This window comes from Rhamphochromis sp. 'chilingali' (genome assembly GCF_963969265.1).
Source record: "Rhamphochromis sp. 'chilingali' genome assembly, chromosome: 9".
Lineage (NCBI taxonomy): Eukaryota > Metazoa > Chordata > Actinopteri > Cichliformes > Cichlidae > Rhamphochromis > Rhamphochromis sp. 'chilingali'.
The window spans coordinates 17,386,410-17,400,641 of NC_137936.1; the positions used below are offsets into that span (position 1 = coordinate 17,386,410).

Below are 14,232 nucleotides of genomic sequence, written 5' to 3' on the forward strand. Positions count from 1 at the left end.
CTTGCTACTCCATCTATCGTATGCCAAACCTCTCAACAGCAGCAGTCATAGGACCTATTGCCTCCAGGGACCCGATTTTATACAGTCAGGGAGGAAAACTCTAGAAGTGAAGCAACGTCAGAAAATAAACAGGTGGTTAAACCATCTGGCACAGGAGGCTTTAATTGGGATCGTGAATTTCTTTTATGCTCAGTTAATGCTATCCTTGCCGTAATCAAAATATACCAGCAATCAGGTTTTCCAAATCTCAAGAAAACACCCAAACCAACAATGAACGGATGCTATCGGCATGTAGTCACAAACAAACATAATTATTAGCCACATGTAACATTAAGAGGTTAGGACTAATGTCTCACAGCAAGAAGGTCCCGGGCTTGAATTCACAAGCTGCTCGGGCCGTCCTGGGTGTCCATATTCTCCCAGTGCCGGCGTGGGTTTCGCCAGAGGCTCTCGGTCTTCCTCCCACAGTCAAAAGCCATGCAGGTTATGTTAATTGGTAATTCTAAATTGGCCGTAGGTGTGAACATGAACACGAAAGGTTGTCTGTCAGTATGTGTTATAGTCGTACGACAGGCTGGTGACCCGTGCTCTCACCCCATGGCACCTGGGAAAGGCTCCAGCTTCACCATGACCCTGAAATGGATAAGTGATAACAAACAAATTGTTTTTCCTCCGTTTATGAAATTTGACAAAAGCATGGGAGCTTAAATATGCTGTGAGTCTGTAACCCCAATAGGCATGGAAGCAATACTGGGCTTTGCAGCTGATGTTGATACAAGCCACATTTTCCTCCTTCACACACACATTCATACAGCGCTTTATTCTGTGCCTTTAAATACTTTCTATTTAACTATCACGCGCACACATTGACACTCCGATAGATGCCTCGGGGGCAATTTGAGTTCAGTATCTTGCCTTAGGATACATCAATCTTTAGACTGGATGAGCTGGGGCTCAAACTGCAGATCTTCCGAAGCCACAGGCAATATATGAGCTAGTTTTACGTTAAGATGGTCAAAATTTTTAAGTAAGAGTAAAAATAAGGATGAGCGACACTGCGAAGGTCTTGCCTAACTCTGAAACTCGTCTGCTTAGTTGTGATGCATACTCTACATGTGCCGCATACAACACTGAGAGTCTGAGCCGCTCCCCTGCTGGATGGTCTCTGCGATGAAGCAATTTTTAATTTGCTGCAGTACATTAAATTTTAAATGACGGCATAACGGCCAACATAACCTAACCACCTAAAAAGCTGCTCTAAACCAGAGTTTTCAGAGAATATGACAAGAGATAATAATGGACAGCAAAAACATCATATACTGACAAACCTGCGTTTTTATTGTTTTGATTAAAAGTGCTCTTTGTTGAGGGCCTTTTGCAGATGCTTCTGGTTGAAAGATGCATGAGGTAGTTTATTTATTCACTCATGTGGACGGAGCTTCACAGTGGGCTTTGTTGAGGTGTTGGCTATTGCCAGTGAAGTCAGCCACTGTCCAGTGCAGCTGCTTTGCCCTGCTGCGTAACCCCTACAATGCTGTTCTTTGTACTCCGGGGCGCTGGGTCAGACTGGCATAGAGGGATACTGAATGAGTAAAACAAAAATAAAATGGTCTTCTGGGCGTGAGGCCTTTATATAGAACTTTGAACTACATTTCTAGTCAATGAACAGTTAAAAGCCAAAAGATGAATATTAGTGTGGTCCGCAGCCTTCAGGTTAGGGCTGCTCAATTAATCGAATTTTAATCACGATTACGATCTGGGCTTTCAACGATCATTAAAAATGACTGAGCCGATTATTAGCCCCTCCCTCGTTTATCCGCGACACCTTAAAGGCCGGTCCGTGAAAATATTGTCGGGCATAAACCGGTCCGTGGTGCAAAAAAGGTTGGAGACCGCTGATTAAGAGGACCCGAGGGAAGCTCGGAAAGCTAAGCAGAAGTTATTTGGAGAGGAGAGTGACTGCCGCTGGTTGAAAAGAGAGGTAAAAAAAAAAAAACTTCAGTGGTGTTGCACACTATTTTATATTATTTTTTTAAAGTCATTGTTAACCCTTTAAAGCCGGTCAGAGCAGCACGCTCCGTTTTGTGTAACTATTTTTAAATCCCTGTAGAACCTGAACCGCTAAGCTAGCGCAATAATTTGTTTTGCATATGAAACCAGAGGAGTTGTACTTACAACTTATGCCATCAGCTTGTCCTCGGTCACGGTTTCCTTCCACATAAAGCTTTGCAAATATTGCATAAAAAGCGCTTGCAGGAACAAAAACATAATATTCCAGAAACACGCTTCGCTGATCCGATCAGCTGTTCGTAACACTTCCCACAGTGAAACAGGCGTCAGCGCGAACTATCACATGTCCGCAATTTCCTGACCGAAACCGGAAGTGACGTCATTTTCGCGGAAATGTAGTTTTTTTTACTTGTAGGCCTTAAAGGCCTATACTGGTCATGTTTGACTTTTCTGAATAGTTTCTGGGATGCTTAGAACTCGAATTGCACTGCTGGAAATAGTTTATTTTGATGCACTGCTGTTTTCTTTGAAAATTTGCATCATAGGATTGTTTTTTTGTTTTTCCTGCAGTATATAAAAATTGGTGTATCTCCAAAATAAAACTATGAACACACTCAAAATAAGTTTCCTGTTGTTGTAAACTATTTTTTGCAACTTTTTTGTATTTAAAGTTTTGAGGGATAAACCTCTTAAATTTCTCCAAGTAGAAATATATGTAAAAAAACAAACAAAAACGATTTTCAATTTTTTTTTGTAGTTTATTGCACTTTTTTGCAATTAATGTAGTTACTATGGACTTAATGCATACATATTATTAAAATATGGGCTATAACAGTTGTATAGCAACTTGAAATGCTCCCATAAATGGCACTACAACATGTAAAAAAATAATATAAGCTCTGGCGGACTTGGTTCTATAGTAGGTCTTAAAGGGTTAAATAAATATCGTCAAATAATCGTGATCTCAATTTCAGTGAAAATAATCGTGATTATGATTTTTGCCATAATCGAGCAGCCCTACTTCAGGTAGGGTGTCAATTCCTGCCTCGATAACACAGGAAGAGCGTGATGCTGAAATGATGGCCCTCCCTGTAGCCTCTAAGTGCATTTTTAGACTGACATTTCCTGTCTAGTCTGCAATTAGCTTTTTAGGAGATGAAACATATTTGTAACAGCCACTTTTAGAGTGGGAAAACAACTGATGTAGTGGAGCATCTCACTGATGCCTATCAGAAGAAATGAAAGACTGTCATGAAAATAAAATCTAGTAAGTTTCATCTTTAACCTTGGAAGGTAAAAGCGGTTATAATCTGCTGATATACAGTTGACTGTTGTATAAGACAGCAGTTATAAAAGGAGCAACAACCAAGGTCATATTAAAGCCATTAAATTAGATAATCCTAGGTTAGTATAAGTGTCTGTTGTTCCTACAAGGATTAAGGTATAAGTACTTCCCCTTTTTTACACACATTTTTACCTCTCATAATAACAATTTTAATTATTAACTAAAGAAGATGAGGAAAATAGGTTTCAAAGACCATGGATCCATGCCAAATGAGTGCAGCAACATAATTAGACAACACTTTAACCGACTCAGTAAATCTGATTCTCGCAGTTGGAGGAAATTTAAGTTGTAATGCAGACACGCGTGACAAAGAGGACTCATAGTAGTAATAGTTAAAAAAAGGTGTAAACGTGACATCTGGAATCTCTTATTGTTTGTGTGTTACTGTACCTATAAATGCATTCAACAGATAGAGAGTATCACTAGAGCTGATCTGAAGAGCACTTGTAGCATTTATATTCGTAGGTTTCATTTATATGGAGCTTTTTTCACGCTTTTACTATGCAATCAAATAGAAAATGTTTGCAATTATAAAAACTGAGCAGAAGCTAAAATTCAAAAAACTGTATAAATGTATTTACTGTTATTAAAACAAATCTAAACATTTTGTTTTTCAAGTTTAAAAGTTGTTAATGAATCTAAAACATGCAGTTCAGTGGAATCTGAAGGATTTCAGTCATGGCTCTTAGCCATAGGTATGTAGTTAATAGGTAATTCTAACACAATTATTTTGCATCATGACCAGGTATCTTACCTGACTACAGCTGCTAGATTTAATTGACATTACACGTCTCTGCTTGACACGTTGCTGCTAGTCTAGTCTGTGTGTATGCGCAGTAAACTGTTACCATGGTTGAGACTCACTGATAGACTTGCTTTGCATCTTTTAGTGTAGGTTATGCCTGTGAAATTAACCTCAAAAGCAAGCAAACCCCTTTGCTTGGATTTGCAAGCAGAACTTTTGGATTCACATTTTATTGCCTAGTCTAAGATAACTCTTGTTTCATTGCATTACAAAAGACTCCAGTGTAACTCCTGAGGGAAATTTCCTGCTCCTTACCTTTTATATATTCTACTGATGTCGTTTTCCCTGCCATATGCCCCATAGGTTTCTCAAAATTCACTGATATTATTCTGCAAAATAACATTGTGTGTTATATTTAAAGTTTCCTATATTTAAGAATAAACTCTGCAAGGATTCAAACCATTCCCTTTTCAGTTATTTTTAAAAATATTTCCAATATGTATGGCTACATTCGTATTATCTTTCAAGGGTTGTGTAAAAGTTCAAATTAATAAGTCTTATATTTGATTTTTAAGCAGTCCATAGGTGTAAAAAAAAAATCTAAAAATGTGCAATACATGATGCATATCAAAAAATGTAAACATCTTATAGTTATAGGTAAAATGACCCAAATGCTCCAAAAACAGGCAAAAGGTAACTGAACACCATTTTCTTACAGGCAGCAAAAAGTCCAAAAAACAAAGTTGATAAATCCACGTTTCCAAAGGAAACGGCAAACGTAATCTCTGTAAAGGCAGAGTGGTTACAATGAGGGAAAAAAAGACACAAAGTAACAGGGGAAAACTAAACACGGGTGGACATAATCAAGGTAAAGAGCGGACAGTAAATATATCTAAAGAAAAGACACCAGAGACAAACCCTGTAATGTAAAAACAGGAAGTAACAAATTGAACACAGAGGGTAAAGTCACAGACAGGATACAGGGACACTAAAATCCCAATGGCCACAACAAAACGTGTACATAGCCATTCGTTCGTCTATTTCCCCCCCTGCTTATTCATGTCGTACTGTAACATAGGTATGTTTTGAAAACATAATGCCGAAGATATTTTTTCTTATATTTCGGGTACAGTTACACAAACTGCAGGAAAAAAAAATACTTCCCCTTATAAAACCTCAGTGCAAGGTGCACTTCTGCAAAGTTTTTCAAGGTGGTTGGCAAGAGTAGGTGGTTTGAAGCATCTTGTTTTGTTGATTTAAGCTCCTTTATTTTCTTCAGTCTCTTTATGTAGACTGACTCTGTGATGCTGAGATCAGGGCTCTGTGGGGGCCTTACCATCTGTTGCAAGCCTCCTTGTGTTGCTGCAGTAGACAGTTCTTTATGACAGGCTCATTCTCTTGCTGCAGAAGGATTTTTGAACCCATTATTTGACTTCCTGATGGTATTTCATGATGGCTAAGATCTGCCCGAATCATTAGAGAAATCACTAACTCCGACCTAAACCCCAGCTGCATTTGCACAAATTCTGCCTCTAACGTGAGTAAATGGCATCATCCTTTCCTGCTTTTTACATTAAGACTTGCTGTCATTTATTTCAGTGCAGTTCCTTTTTTTTATGTGTAAAATAGAAACCTGTGGGTCTGTTTTCACCTCCGCGGAACGTATATTGTGCATTTACTGTAATGACTATATTGAAGGATGTGGCGAGCCAGATGTGACCCACCGACTAAGGGGCCGTTTTTAGATGAGGGGTTGAGGCTGGGGCAGCGAAAAAGGGCAAAGCTGGCGCCCGAAGCAGAGCCCTGCCTATGTTTAGCCAAAAAAAGCATGTCAGGCGTTTCAATTTTTAAAACGCTATTATGTAATCTGAGCTGCCCCAAAAAAGGTGCGGCAGGCCATAGGCACCATAAAGCGAAAGCAAGCCTAAAAAGAAATATACAGCATGCTTTTCAGCTCAAAGAAAATCAGTAAATTGAAGAAAAAACAAAAAAACAAAACTCTGCATTTTGAATGTACAGACAGATGCTGAACACCTGGCTTTGCCTTGTGGCTCATCTTTCTCACCACCTGTGTCTGATTAGTGGCAGCAGCGAACGACTGCAGCCTGTATCCTGTAGTGTGCATTATTGAACACACAGCTTGTCTCCTGCAGCATTTGTTTAACTTCACACTCCTCTTACAATGAGGATTACTCTCATCCCGACCCCTCAACCCCCGACCCTTGTGTTTCATTTATCTATTTCTCAAGGTGATAATTAGTCTGTAACAAATTTAAAAATAACTGTTCGGTTTGGGGTTTGGGGCTCGGTGCTCGATTTGTGACGATTAAAGTCAGCCTGCTGCTCTCTGGGTAAGAGGTCTGAGCCAAAGTGGACTGGAATGCCTTTCAGATATTTAGTCATTCTGGGCCAGCAGTAAGTCTTTGAGGAAAATGTGAACAAAACTGAGAGTTAAGCCTCACACCATGGTGAGGAAAGAAGTCTTTTCAATCTGAGAAAAAGAGGCGCCGCGTAAAAACCTTATTTTAGTCAGCGACGGGTCTGTTCCTCTTCTTTCAAAACTCCAAGAGAAAGAGTGAAGGGTAGGGAAAGAGCGTCTCGTTTGCTGTGCGAGAGAAAGACGTGTTAAACTCCTTTCTGTACTTTTAAAGCTGAAGTAGAGCAAGTGTGTTTTGGATCAATGCCCCCACATATTTAAATTTCACACCACACCAGATTTGTTTGGGTTTTTTTTGGTTTTTGCCTGTATCGTTGACTTTTTCTCTCTCATAACCAATACCGGAGTTTGTCCACTCTGTCTAGCTGGTTGGGGTATTCTGATGATGTTGTCCTGTTTGAATCTTTCAATTTACTGCGCTGACAGCACTGTTTGCTTAGTGGTTGCTCTGCCCCGAGGAGCAGTGGTGCTCGTGTGTTTGGAGAAGGCTCAGTTTGTTGTGCTTTCGAGAGCTAGATTTAGCCTTCCTGCTTTGCTTGTCCCCTTGCCAGCCACCCTAGAAGCCCACCCCCCCACAAGAAGGAAGGAAAATGCAGTCTTGATATCTTAGAATGAAAAGAGTGAGCAAAGAGCCAGAGAGCTAAGATCCAACCATTAAACAGCAGGGTGGGGGGAGAGGACACACAGTCAAGCTACATATTACTGAAATAAACTTTTATGATGTAAATTTTTGTAAAAAAAAAAAAAAAAAAAAAAGCACAGCTAATACTCAGATGTGGTTGCCTGTACAAAGAAAATTCAGATAGCCTAACTGAAAATTGTCCCACTGTGGTACTTGTGAGTCACCCACAGGTGCGCTTCGAGTGGCAGGTTAATGTGTTGTTTGCCACCTGCGGAGCAAAGTGTTTATAGGATGGCTGTCAGAAAGAGGGGAAAAAACAGCTGTGAAGTGCAGCATTGTTCCCTTTGCCGCTCGGCTGCCTGCCGTTGCTGTGCCTGCTCTTTTGCTGCCCATCATCTTTTTTTTTGACAGGACTGCGTTGAGTAGCCACATCATAATACAGACCCCCCCTCGCTGTCCCCTCTCTGTCCTCTCTTAGCCTTAGCGAAGGCTGTGCTGTTGCTGTGTTAATTTTTGGTGTCCTAGTTGTTTGGGGTTTTGTTTTCCTTTGGCAGGGCAGGCAAGGGGGGTGTGGGGTAGGGGAGGGTCGAGGGTCAGGATCTGGGCGCTTCATCCAAGAATATGTCATGTGGCTCAAGAGCATCACCAGTGAGGGCCCGTGAGGACATGGTCATGAGTTTACATTTACAGTATATGTGACGCCTTTGATTAGATTCTTCTTTTCTGTACAATTTGCTTTTACGTTCTCATTTTTAAACGTCTGAAGTATTTCAAATGTAATAAAAGGCAGTGGGGTAGAATTGGTTTTCTCTGCAGTGAGCCTCATTCTGGCTCGCATAAAGCTCCTTTTATGTTTTATTGTAGCACCGGCAGGATCTCGTTATTTGTATTTGTGTTTTTATTGGTGCATTAAGAATCCATTTGACTAGCAATATGGGGGGAAAGTGTGAACTACTCAGTGGAAAACCCTTGCAGCCAAACAGACTTTGGGCTCTGGGACAGCCTAATCCAGACCCAGATCATGACTCCCTCTCAATCAGCTTGTCTCCTTTCTACTGGTGGAGAGGGAATGCAGATGAGGAAGCAGTTTCCAGGATGAATCATTCAGCATTCATCTTGTGAAAGAAAAAAAAATCTTAAACTTGCAAAATTATGAGAGAGTCCTAAATGACACATACAACATTCTCCTCATAAATCACAAAGCGCCAGCTGCCCTGTCATCACTTTGCTCCTGTGCCCCGTGGCCCTTACCCTTTACTGTTACCCCAGCTCTCCCTCCATGTGGCTGTACCACAGCTCAGGTCAGGCTTCGCACGTGACACTGCTTACAGCACTGTGGCTCAGCCTGTTTTGTAGGGGGTCACAGCCGATTTGTATGATCCAAACAATGGCCTTAGTTCTTTGTTCACCATCCCACTACCATTGCCCCCCTCTGCCCTCATTCCCTTGGACTGGAAAAGTCCATGTGATCTACCTCAGTGTGTAGCGGCTTAGAGACTCCACTGGTACAAGGTGTATGAAATCCTGTATGCCTCAGCCTGCTTTTGATTGGTGCTTAAAGAAGAAAAGCTTTGTTTGGCTCCAGCTGTGACCGCCAGGTGCTTATACTGATTCTGCAGATTAAAAAAGGGGTAAATCATAAAATAGATGGTTACTTCAGCTCTCATATTGCATTGCAGTTTTAAATTTTTAAGGCATATGGAAGAAATGACATCTGTCCTGTATCTGCTGATGCCTCCGTGACGTCTGTAGTGGAGAAACTAGGTCTTGGAACAAATTCTGATTCTCCACAGGAAAAGAATAGTCAAACTCCCCAAACGCAGTTTTTAACCACCGTCAGCATCACAATGCAGGCACTAAGATACTTTTTCTTTTTCGTGGACCCCCGTATTGAGATAGAGAATAGTTGAATCTGTACCCAGTAGCCCTGTGCAGGTCTTTCAGTGAACTAGTGAATGAGCTCTGTACAAAAATAGAGCAGAGGAAACTTCTTAAAGGAAAAAAGGTTCGGGCCTGCTAACTTGGCTCACTCACTGTAGAGGAATGTTGATTAAAAAACCCTGTTTAATTCAAATTAGAAATGCCTTTTCTACCGCGGCACCTTCGCCTGGTGCCAGCTTGAAGAAGAATTGAGCCTTGTGGGTTTCTGGCCACTTCCTGTGGATGAGGTGTTTCACATGGCCTTCTGTGTCTTCTCTCTCTCGCTCTCTCTTTTTATTTCTGTCTGCCTCTCTGTCTCACTCTCTCTCTCTGCCTCCGTCACGTTACCTCGCCTTTGGAGGACAAATCATTTTTTATGTGCTGTTTAAAGAAGGAAAGTGAGTAGGCATAACAACGTGGAAGAAAGGCAGAGCCAACAGTTTAACTTTTCACATATACAGAAAAAGCATCTGTAGCATATAGGCAAGCAGTCTGGTTGAAGTCGGTGCGTTAAGCGAGGAACAAAACTTAATTCCTACCACTTGTATATGTCATAACACTAAACACAAGAAATAAATTTTTTTTTCCCATTTTTAGGTTATTGTTTTATTAATGAACGAAACTTAAAGGATCAGTTTGAAACTTCTTTCTTGGCATGAGTTGATGGGAAATTTGATCCCGGTCTTGAGTGTGTTTGTGCTAAATGCAGAGCTGGGACAGAGCTTCGCATGAAGATTTGAAGCAGAGGGAAATTTTTACAGTAGTCAAGCTGTCTCAAAAAATGTCCATCCATCCATCCATTCACTTCCGCTTATCCTTTTCAGGGTCGCGGGGGGCGCTGGAGCCTATCCCAGCTGTCATAGGGCGAGAGGCGGGGTACACCCTGGACAGGTCGCCAGTCTGTCGCAAGGCTAACACACAGGGACAGACAACCATTCGCACTCACATTCATTTGCACATTCACACCTAGTGACAATTTGGGTTATCCAATTAACCTATCCCCACAAGCTGCATGTCTCGAAATATCACTAATCTTAACTGGAAAGTAGTTTAAGCAACTCGGCTGGAGCTTCATTCTGGTATTGATTTTCTCATTTAACTCTTGGAAAGAAGGAAAAAATGCTTTCTAAATGCCAAACTATCCCTTGAGTAGAACCGTCTCACCATCTATCACATTTCAAACACAAGTATGAAATCTAATTAAAGCATTTGTTCTCAGCTATAGCCTAATTCTGCTGCAAACTGGATGTTATTACTGTGATGATAAAAGTTACAAGAGCTGCCGAAAGTTGTGGATTATTGCTTCAAAATATGCTGAAAGGAGTTTGGAGATACCAGCCAAAGTTCTGGGCACACATAGAGGGTTTGTACCGGGGTTATGCTGAGTCATTTAGTCTGTGGGGGGAAAAAAAGTCTGGTCAGAGTTACAAAACAGCAAACTCAATCCCCAAAAAAGGAAAAAGGGGTTCCTTAGCAAAGGGGTTTGTCAGCATATGTTCTTTCTATATCCAGTTAAAGTTTTATGAATTTACTTTTCAAAGGTCAACATGTTTTCCTTCCCAGAAATCCCAAAGTTCTTTCCTTAGCACACACTCACATCGGGACTACATGCCAGAGCTCTGGTGTGATTATTGTTGCTGTTTTGCCTTTTGGAGAGAGCTGTGTGCACACTGCAGATTCAGTGAAGGCAGTCATTTGGCTAGTCCAAGCTAGGATAGTGGTGTGTTTTTATAGTTCCTCCTACTTTTCTTTAGTGGCCATCTTTTGCTGCCTCAGTGGTGCTTTGGATGCTTGCTGTGTCTTTCTGCCAGTTAAGTTGGCAAGCAGGAAAAATGCATGGTCATCCACGATAAAGAAGTACTAGAGGAAAAAACATTAGATTTTTTTAAATGTAATCTTTCCTGTTTGCATTACACAGAGGAGACACTTAATGTTTCACAAAACAACAGCCAGTGTAAGAACAGGATCTTATGTAGCGAGGTTTCCCAACTCTAAAACCTCAGATATTACAACATGCAGCTCTGATTAAATCATCAATTACTCAGCACAGTGACTGGGTCAGGTGTACTCTACAGTGTATCTAGACAAAAGGTATTCTTTAAAGGTTATAAGATATAATAGTACCTATATAGGTTGATTCACTGAAAGCCAGACTATGGATTCTTTATTCTTGTAGATGTTTTGTGTTGAATCCAACAGCAGTGGTACTCTCCACAGACATTTAGGAATGGATAGCTTAACTCAGGAGGTGGCAGAGAAGGATTTTGTGTTCCTTCGGTCTGACAAATGTAGTGCCCGAGGACTTTGTCAGAAAGTCTGTCATCTACTGCTAGAACAAAAGGGCAGTATTTTTGTGAAGACTGATTTTAAAGCATTCCTGCTTTACTGCACGGTTTATAGTCGAGAGAAAATTGATGAAAGAGATAAAGGGACAAGGCTTATGATGAAGATCCAGAGGGTAAGATTATTCTTGGGCTGTGCTGTATGAGCCTCTGTGGCTTGAGACAAAGCTGCTTTCAACAAGTGTTTGCAATGGCACAGCTGAAGGTGTTTTCACAGATGAGGTGATACAGTACAATTTTGATATCCATCACACTTGTGTTTATTCCTGCCGTGAGTGGTTCGTTCTTATTGGAAACCCAAGCAGAGTGACTTCTCTTATTTAGTTTAACTATGTAGGCACTAAATATACAAGTGATACCAATTATAAATGGAACCAATTAATCTTTCTTTGGGTTATATTCCTATGTTGAATAAACTAAAGTAGATCTATCTATATACGTACAGATTATTCAGTACAAATCATTCATGCAGACAACTAATCAGCCAATCACATTGCACCATCTCAAAGCATTAAGGCATGAATACATGAGCAAGATGACCCGCTGTAGTTAAAATTGAGCATCATAATGGGAAAGAAACGTGATTTGAGTGACTTCGAACACGGCACGATTGTTGATGCCAGATGGGCCGGTCTGAATTATTTCTGCTGTGATTTTCCCACACAGCCATCTCTCAGGTGCGTTGCTGATGTCAAAAGACAGAGGAGAATGGCCAGACTGCTTCCAGCTCATAGAAAGCCAATAGTAACTCAAATAATCACTTGTTACAACCAAGATATGCAGAACAGCATCTCTGAATGCACAACAGGTCGAACCCCGAAGCAGCAGAGACATCACTTGGTTCTATTCCTGCCAACTGAGAACAGGAAACTGCGGCTACAGTTCACAAGTTTACCCAAACAGTAGAAGATTGGTAAAAATGTCATTTGGTCTCATGAGTCTCAGTTTCTGCTGCGACACTCAGATGGTAGTGTGAAAATTTGGCATATACAACGTAAACTCATGGAGCCATCCTGCCTTGTATAAACATTTGAGGCTGCCAATCTGTTATATTGGTATCGGGGCTATTTTCTTGGCACACTTTGGGTCCCTTAGTAGCAACTGAGCATCATTTAAACACCAAAGCCTACCTGAGGATTGCTGATGATGATGTTCATCAATTTAAGACCACAGTGTATCCATTTTCTGATGCTTGCGTCCAGCGGGATGTGTCACTAAGCTCAAATTATGTCAAATTGATTTCTTGAACATCACAATGAGTTAATTTTGCTCAAATGGCCTCATGATTCACCAGATCTGTTTAGTAGGGCAACATTTAGGATGTGGTGGAACAGGAGACTCTCATCATAGATATGCAAATTTACAGCAACTGCATGAATCTATCATGTCGATACGGACCAAAATCTCAGGAATGTTTCCAACGCTTTGCTAAGTCTATGACTAACCTAAGAAGCCTGAACCAAAAATCCAAATTTTCTGAAAATGGAGCATTTATTGAAGCTTCCGACAAATGTTATATATAAAAAGAAATCATATTTGCTACATCCCAGATTTTGTCTGCAATTTATTGCTATTTATATAAATTAATTCATAGAATATGTATTAGTGGGAACCTTCTGAAAAGTACTGTCAACTTTGAAATTGTTTGGATGAGAGGTTATTAAATTCAGAGTTTAACATTTACAAAGTGTACTTGTACTGCATCTGCATCCATCTGTGGCATTTACTTCCACAAACTGTGACACCAGAAATTTGACTTCCTGTATGCAGAAGGATTTTCAGCCACCACTGGAAATTGGAGCAAACTGCAGCGAGCGCTAAACTTTGGGAACAAAAATTCAAAGAAGGATGTTAGTAAAACACATTGTTACAGAAAAAGGAGAATGAAACCGACATGTGGAAATAGTAAAGACTAAGCTGGCATTAACAACTACAACTTAACATTGTCAGTCAACCGTGTTTGTGTTTGTCTTCCCTCAGGTCCACACAGCACGGTATCACGATGCCCTCCCAATGAATACCAGTGTGGGGGAACAGAGCTGTGCATCCACATGAGCAAACTGTGCAATGGGGTCTCAGACTGCACTGATGGCTGGGATGAAGGACCACACTGCAGAGGTATCACTTAAGCCACATTTTTATACACCCCCCCCCCCCAAAAAAAAAAAAAAAAATCCCTACACACACAGATGAGGATAAAAACTTAGCTCCCTATGAAAGCTTTTGTCTTTGGAACGCATAAATTATTTCTATTTGCACACAATAACCGAATTACTTCAGAAAAAAAAAGAAAGATTACTAAGGTCCGTATTATTAGCCTCCTGAAAAACTGACCTTTTTATGGAAAGCTGAGGGTTATCTTCCAGTTTACACACAGTATAAATAGGTCATTAAGACTTGAGCACTGACCCTGGCAGTTTCTGGTTTTTGTAAAGTGAAATAATGAAAGTGTCCAAAATTAAACTTTTTTTTTTTTTTGGATGTTTGGAAAACTATGTTGAAAACTTCTTGTTCTTAACTACATACAATTTTCATAGGGAAGCTCATAATTCTGCCCTCGTCTATGATATGCAATATGGTTGTATAAGACTGTGTAGGTTAATATTACAGATGTGGATCTGTGTGAAACTAATGGTGTCTGACTGTCTTTTTACTTATTTATTGTACAGTCTTCACCCATGATATGTGCACGCCGTGAAGCACCGCTGACATCGCAGCAACATGTTGATTTACCACATTCATGTTATAACATTGGATTGTGCTGCCATCTGCGTATGTTCCCACCGGTTCTGTGTGCTGTATTTTGCGGCT

The 14,232-nt window shown here is 40.6% G+C and overlaps 1 protein-coding gene across 1 annotated transcript in view; it reads left to right on the forward strand.

Moving 5' to 3' along the window:
- Nucleotides 1-14,232, forward strand: part of LOC308403241 (low-density lipoprotein receptor-related protein 1-like) — a 105,463-nt gene that overhangs the window by 23,182 nt on the left and 68,049 nt on the right. The window contains exon 3 of the mRNA XM_080892509.1: nucleotides 13,402-13,539. Within this exon, the coding sequence (XP_080748635.1) occupies nucleotides 13,402-13,539 (138 nt within the window). The remainder of the gene's footprint in view (nucleotides 1-13,401; nucleotides 13,540-14,232) is intronic.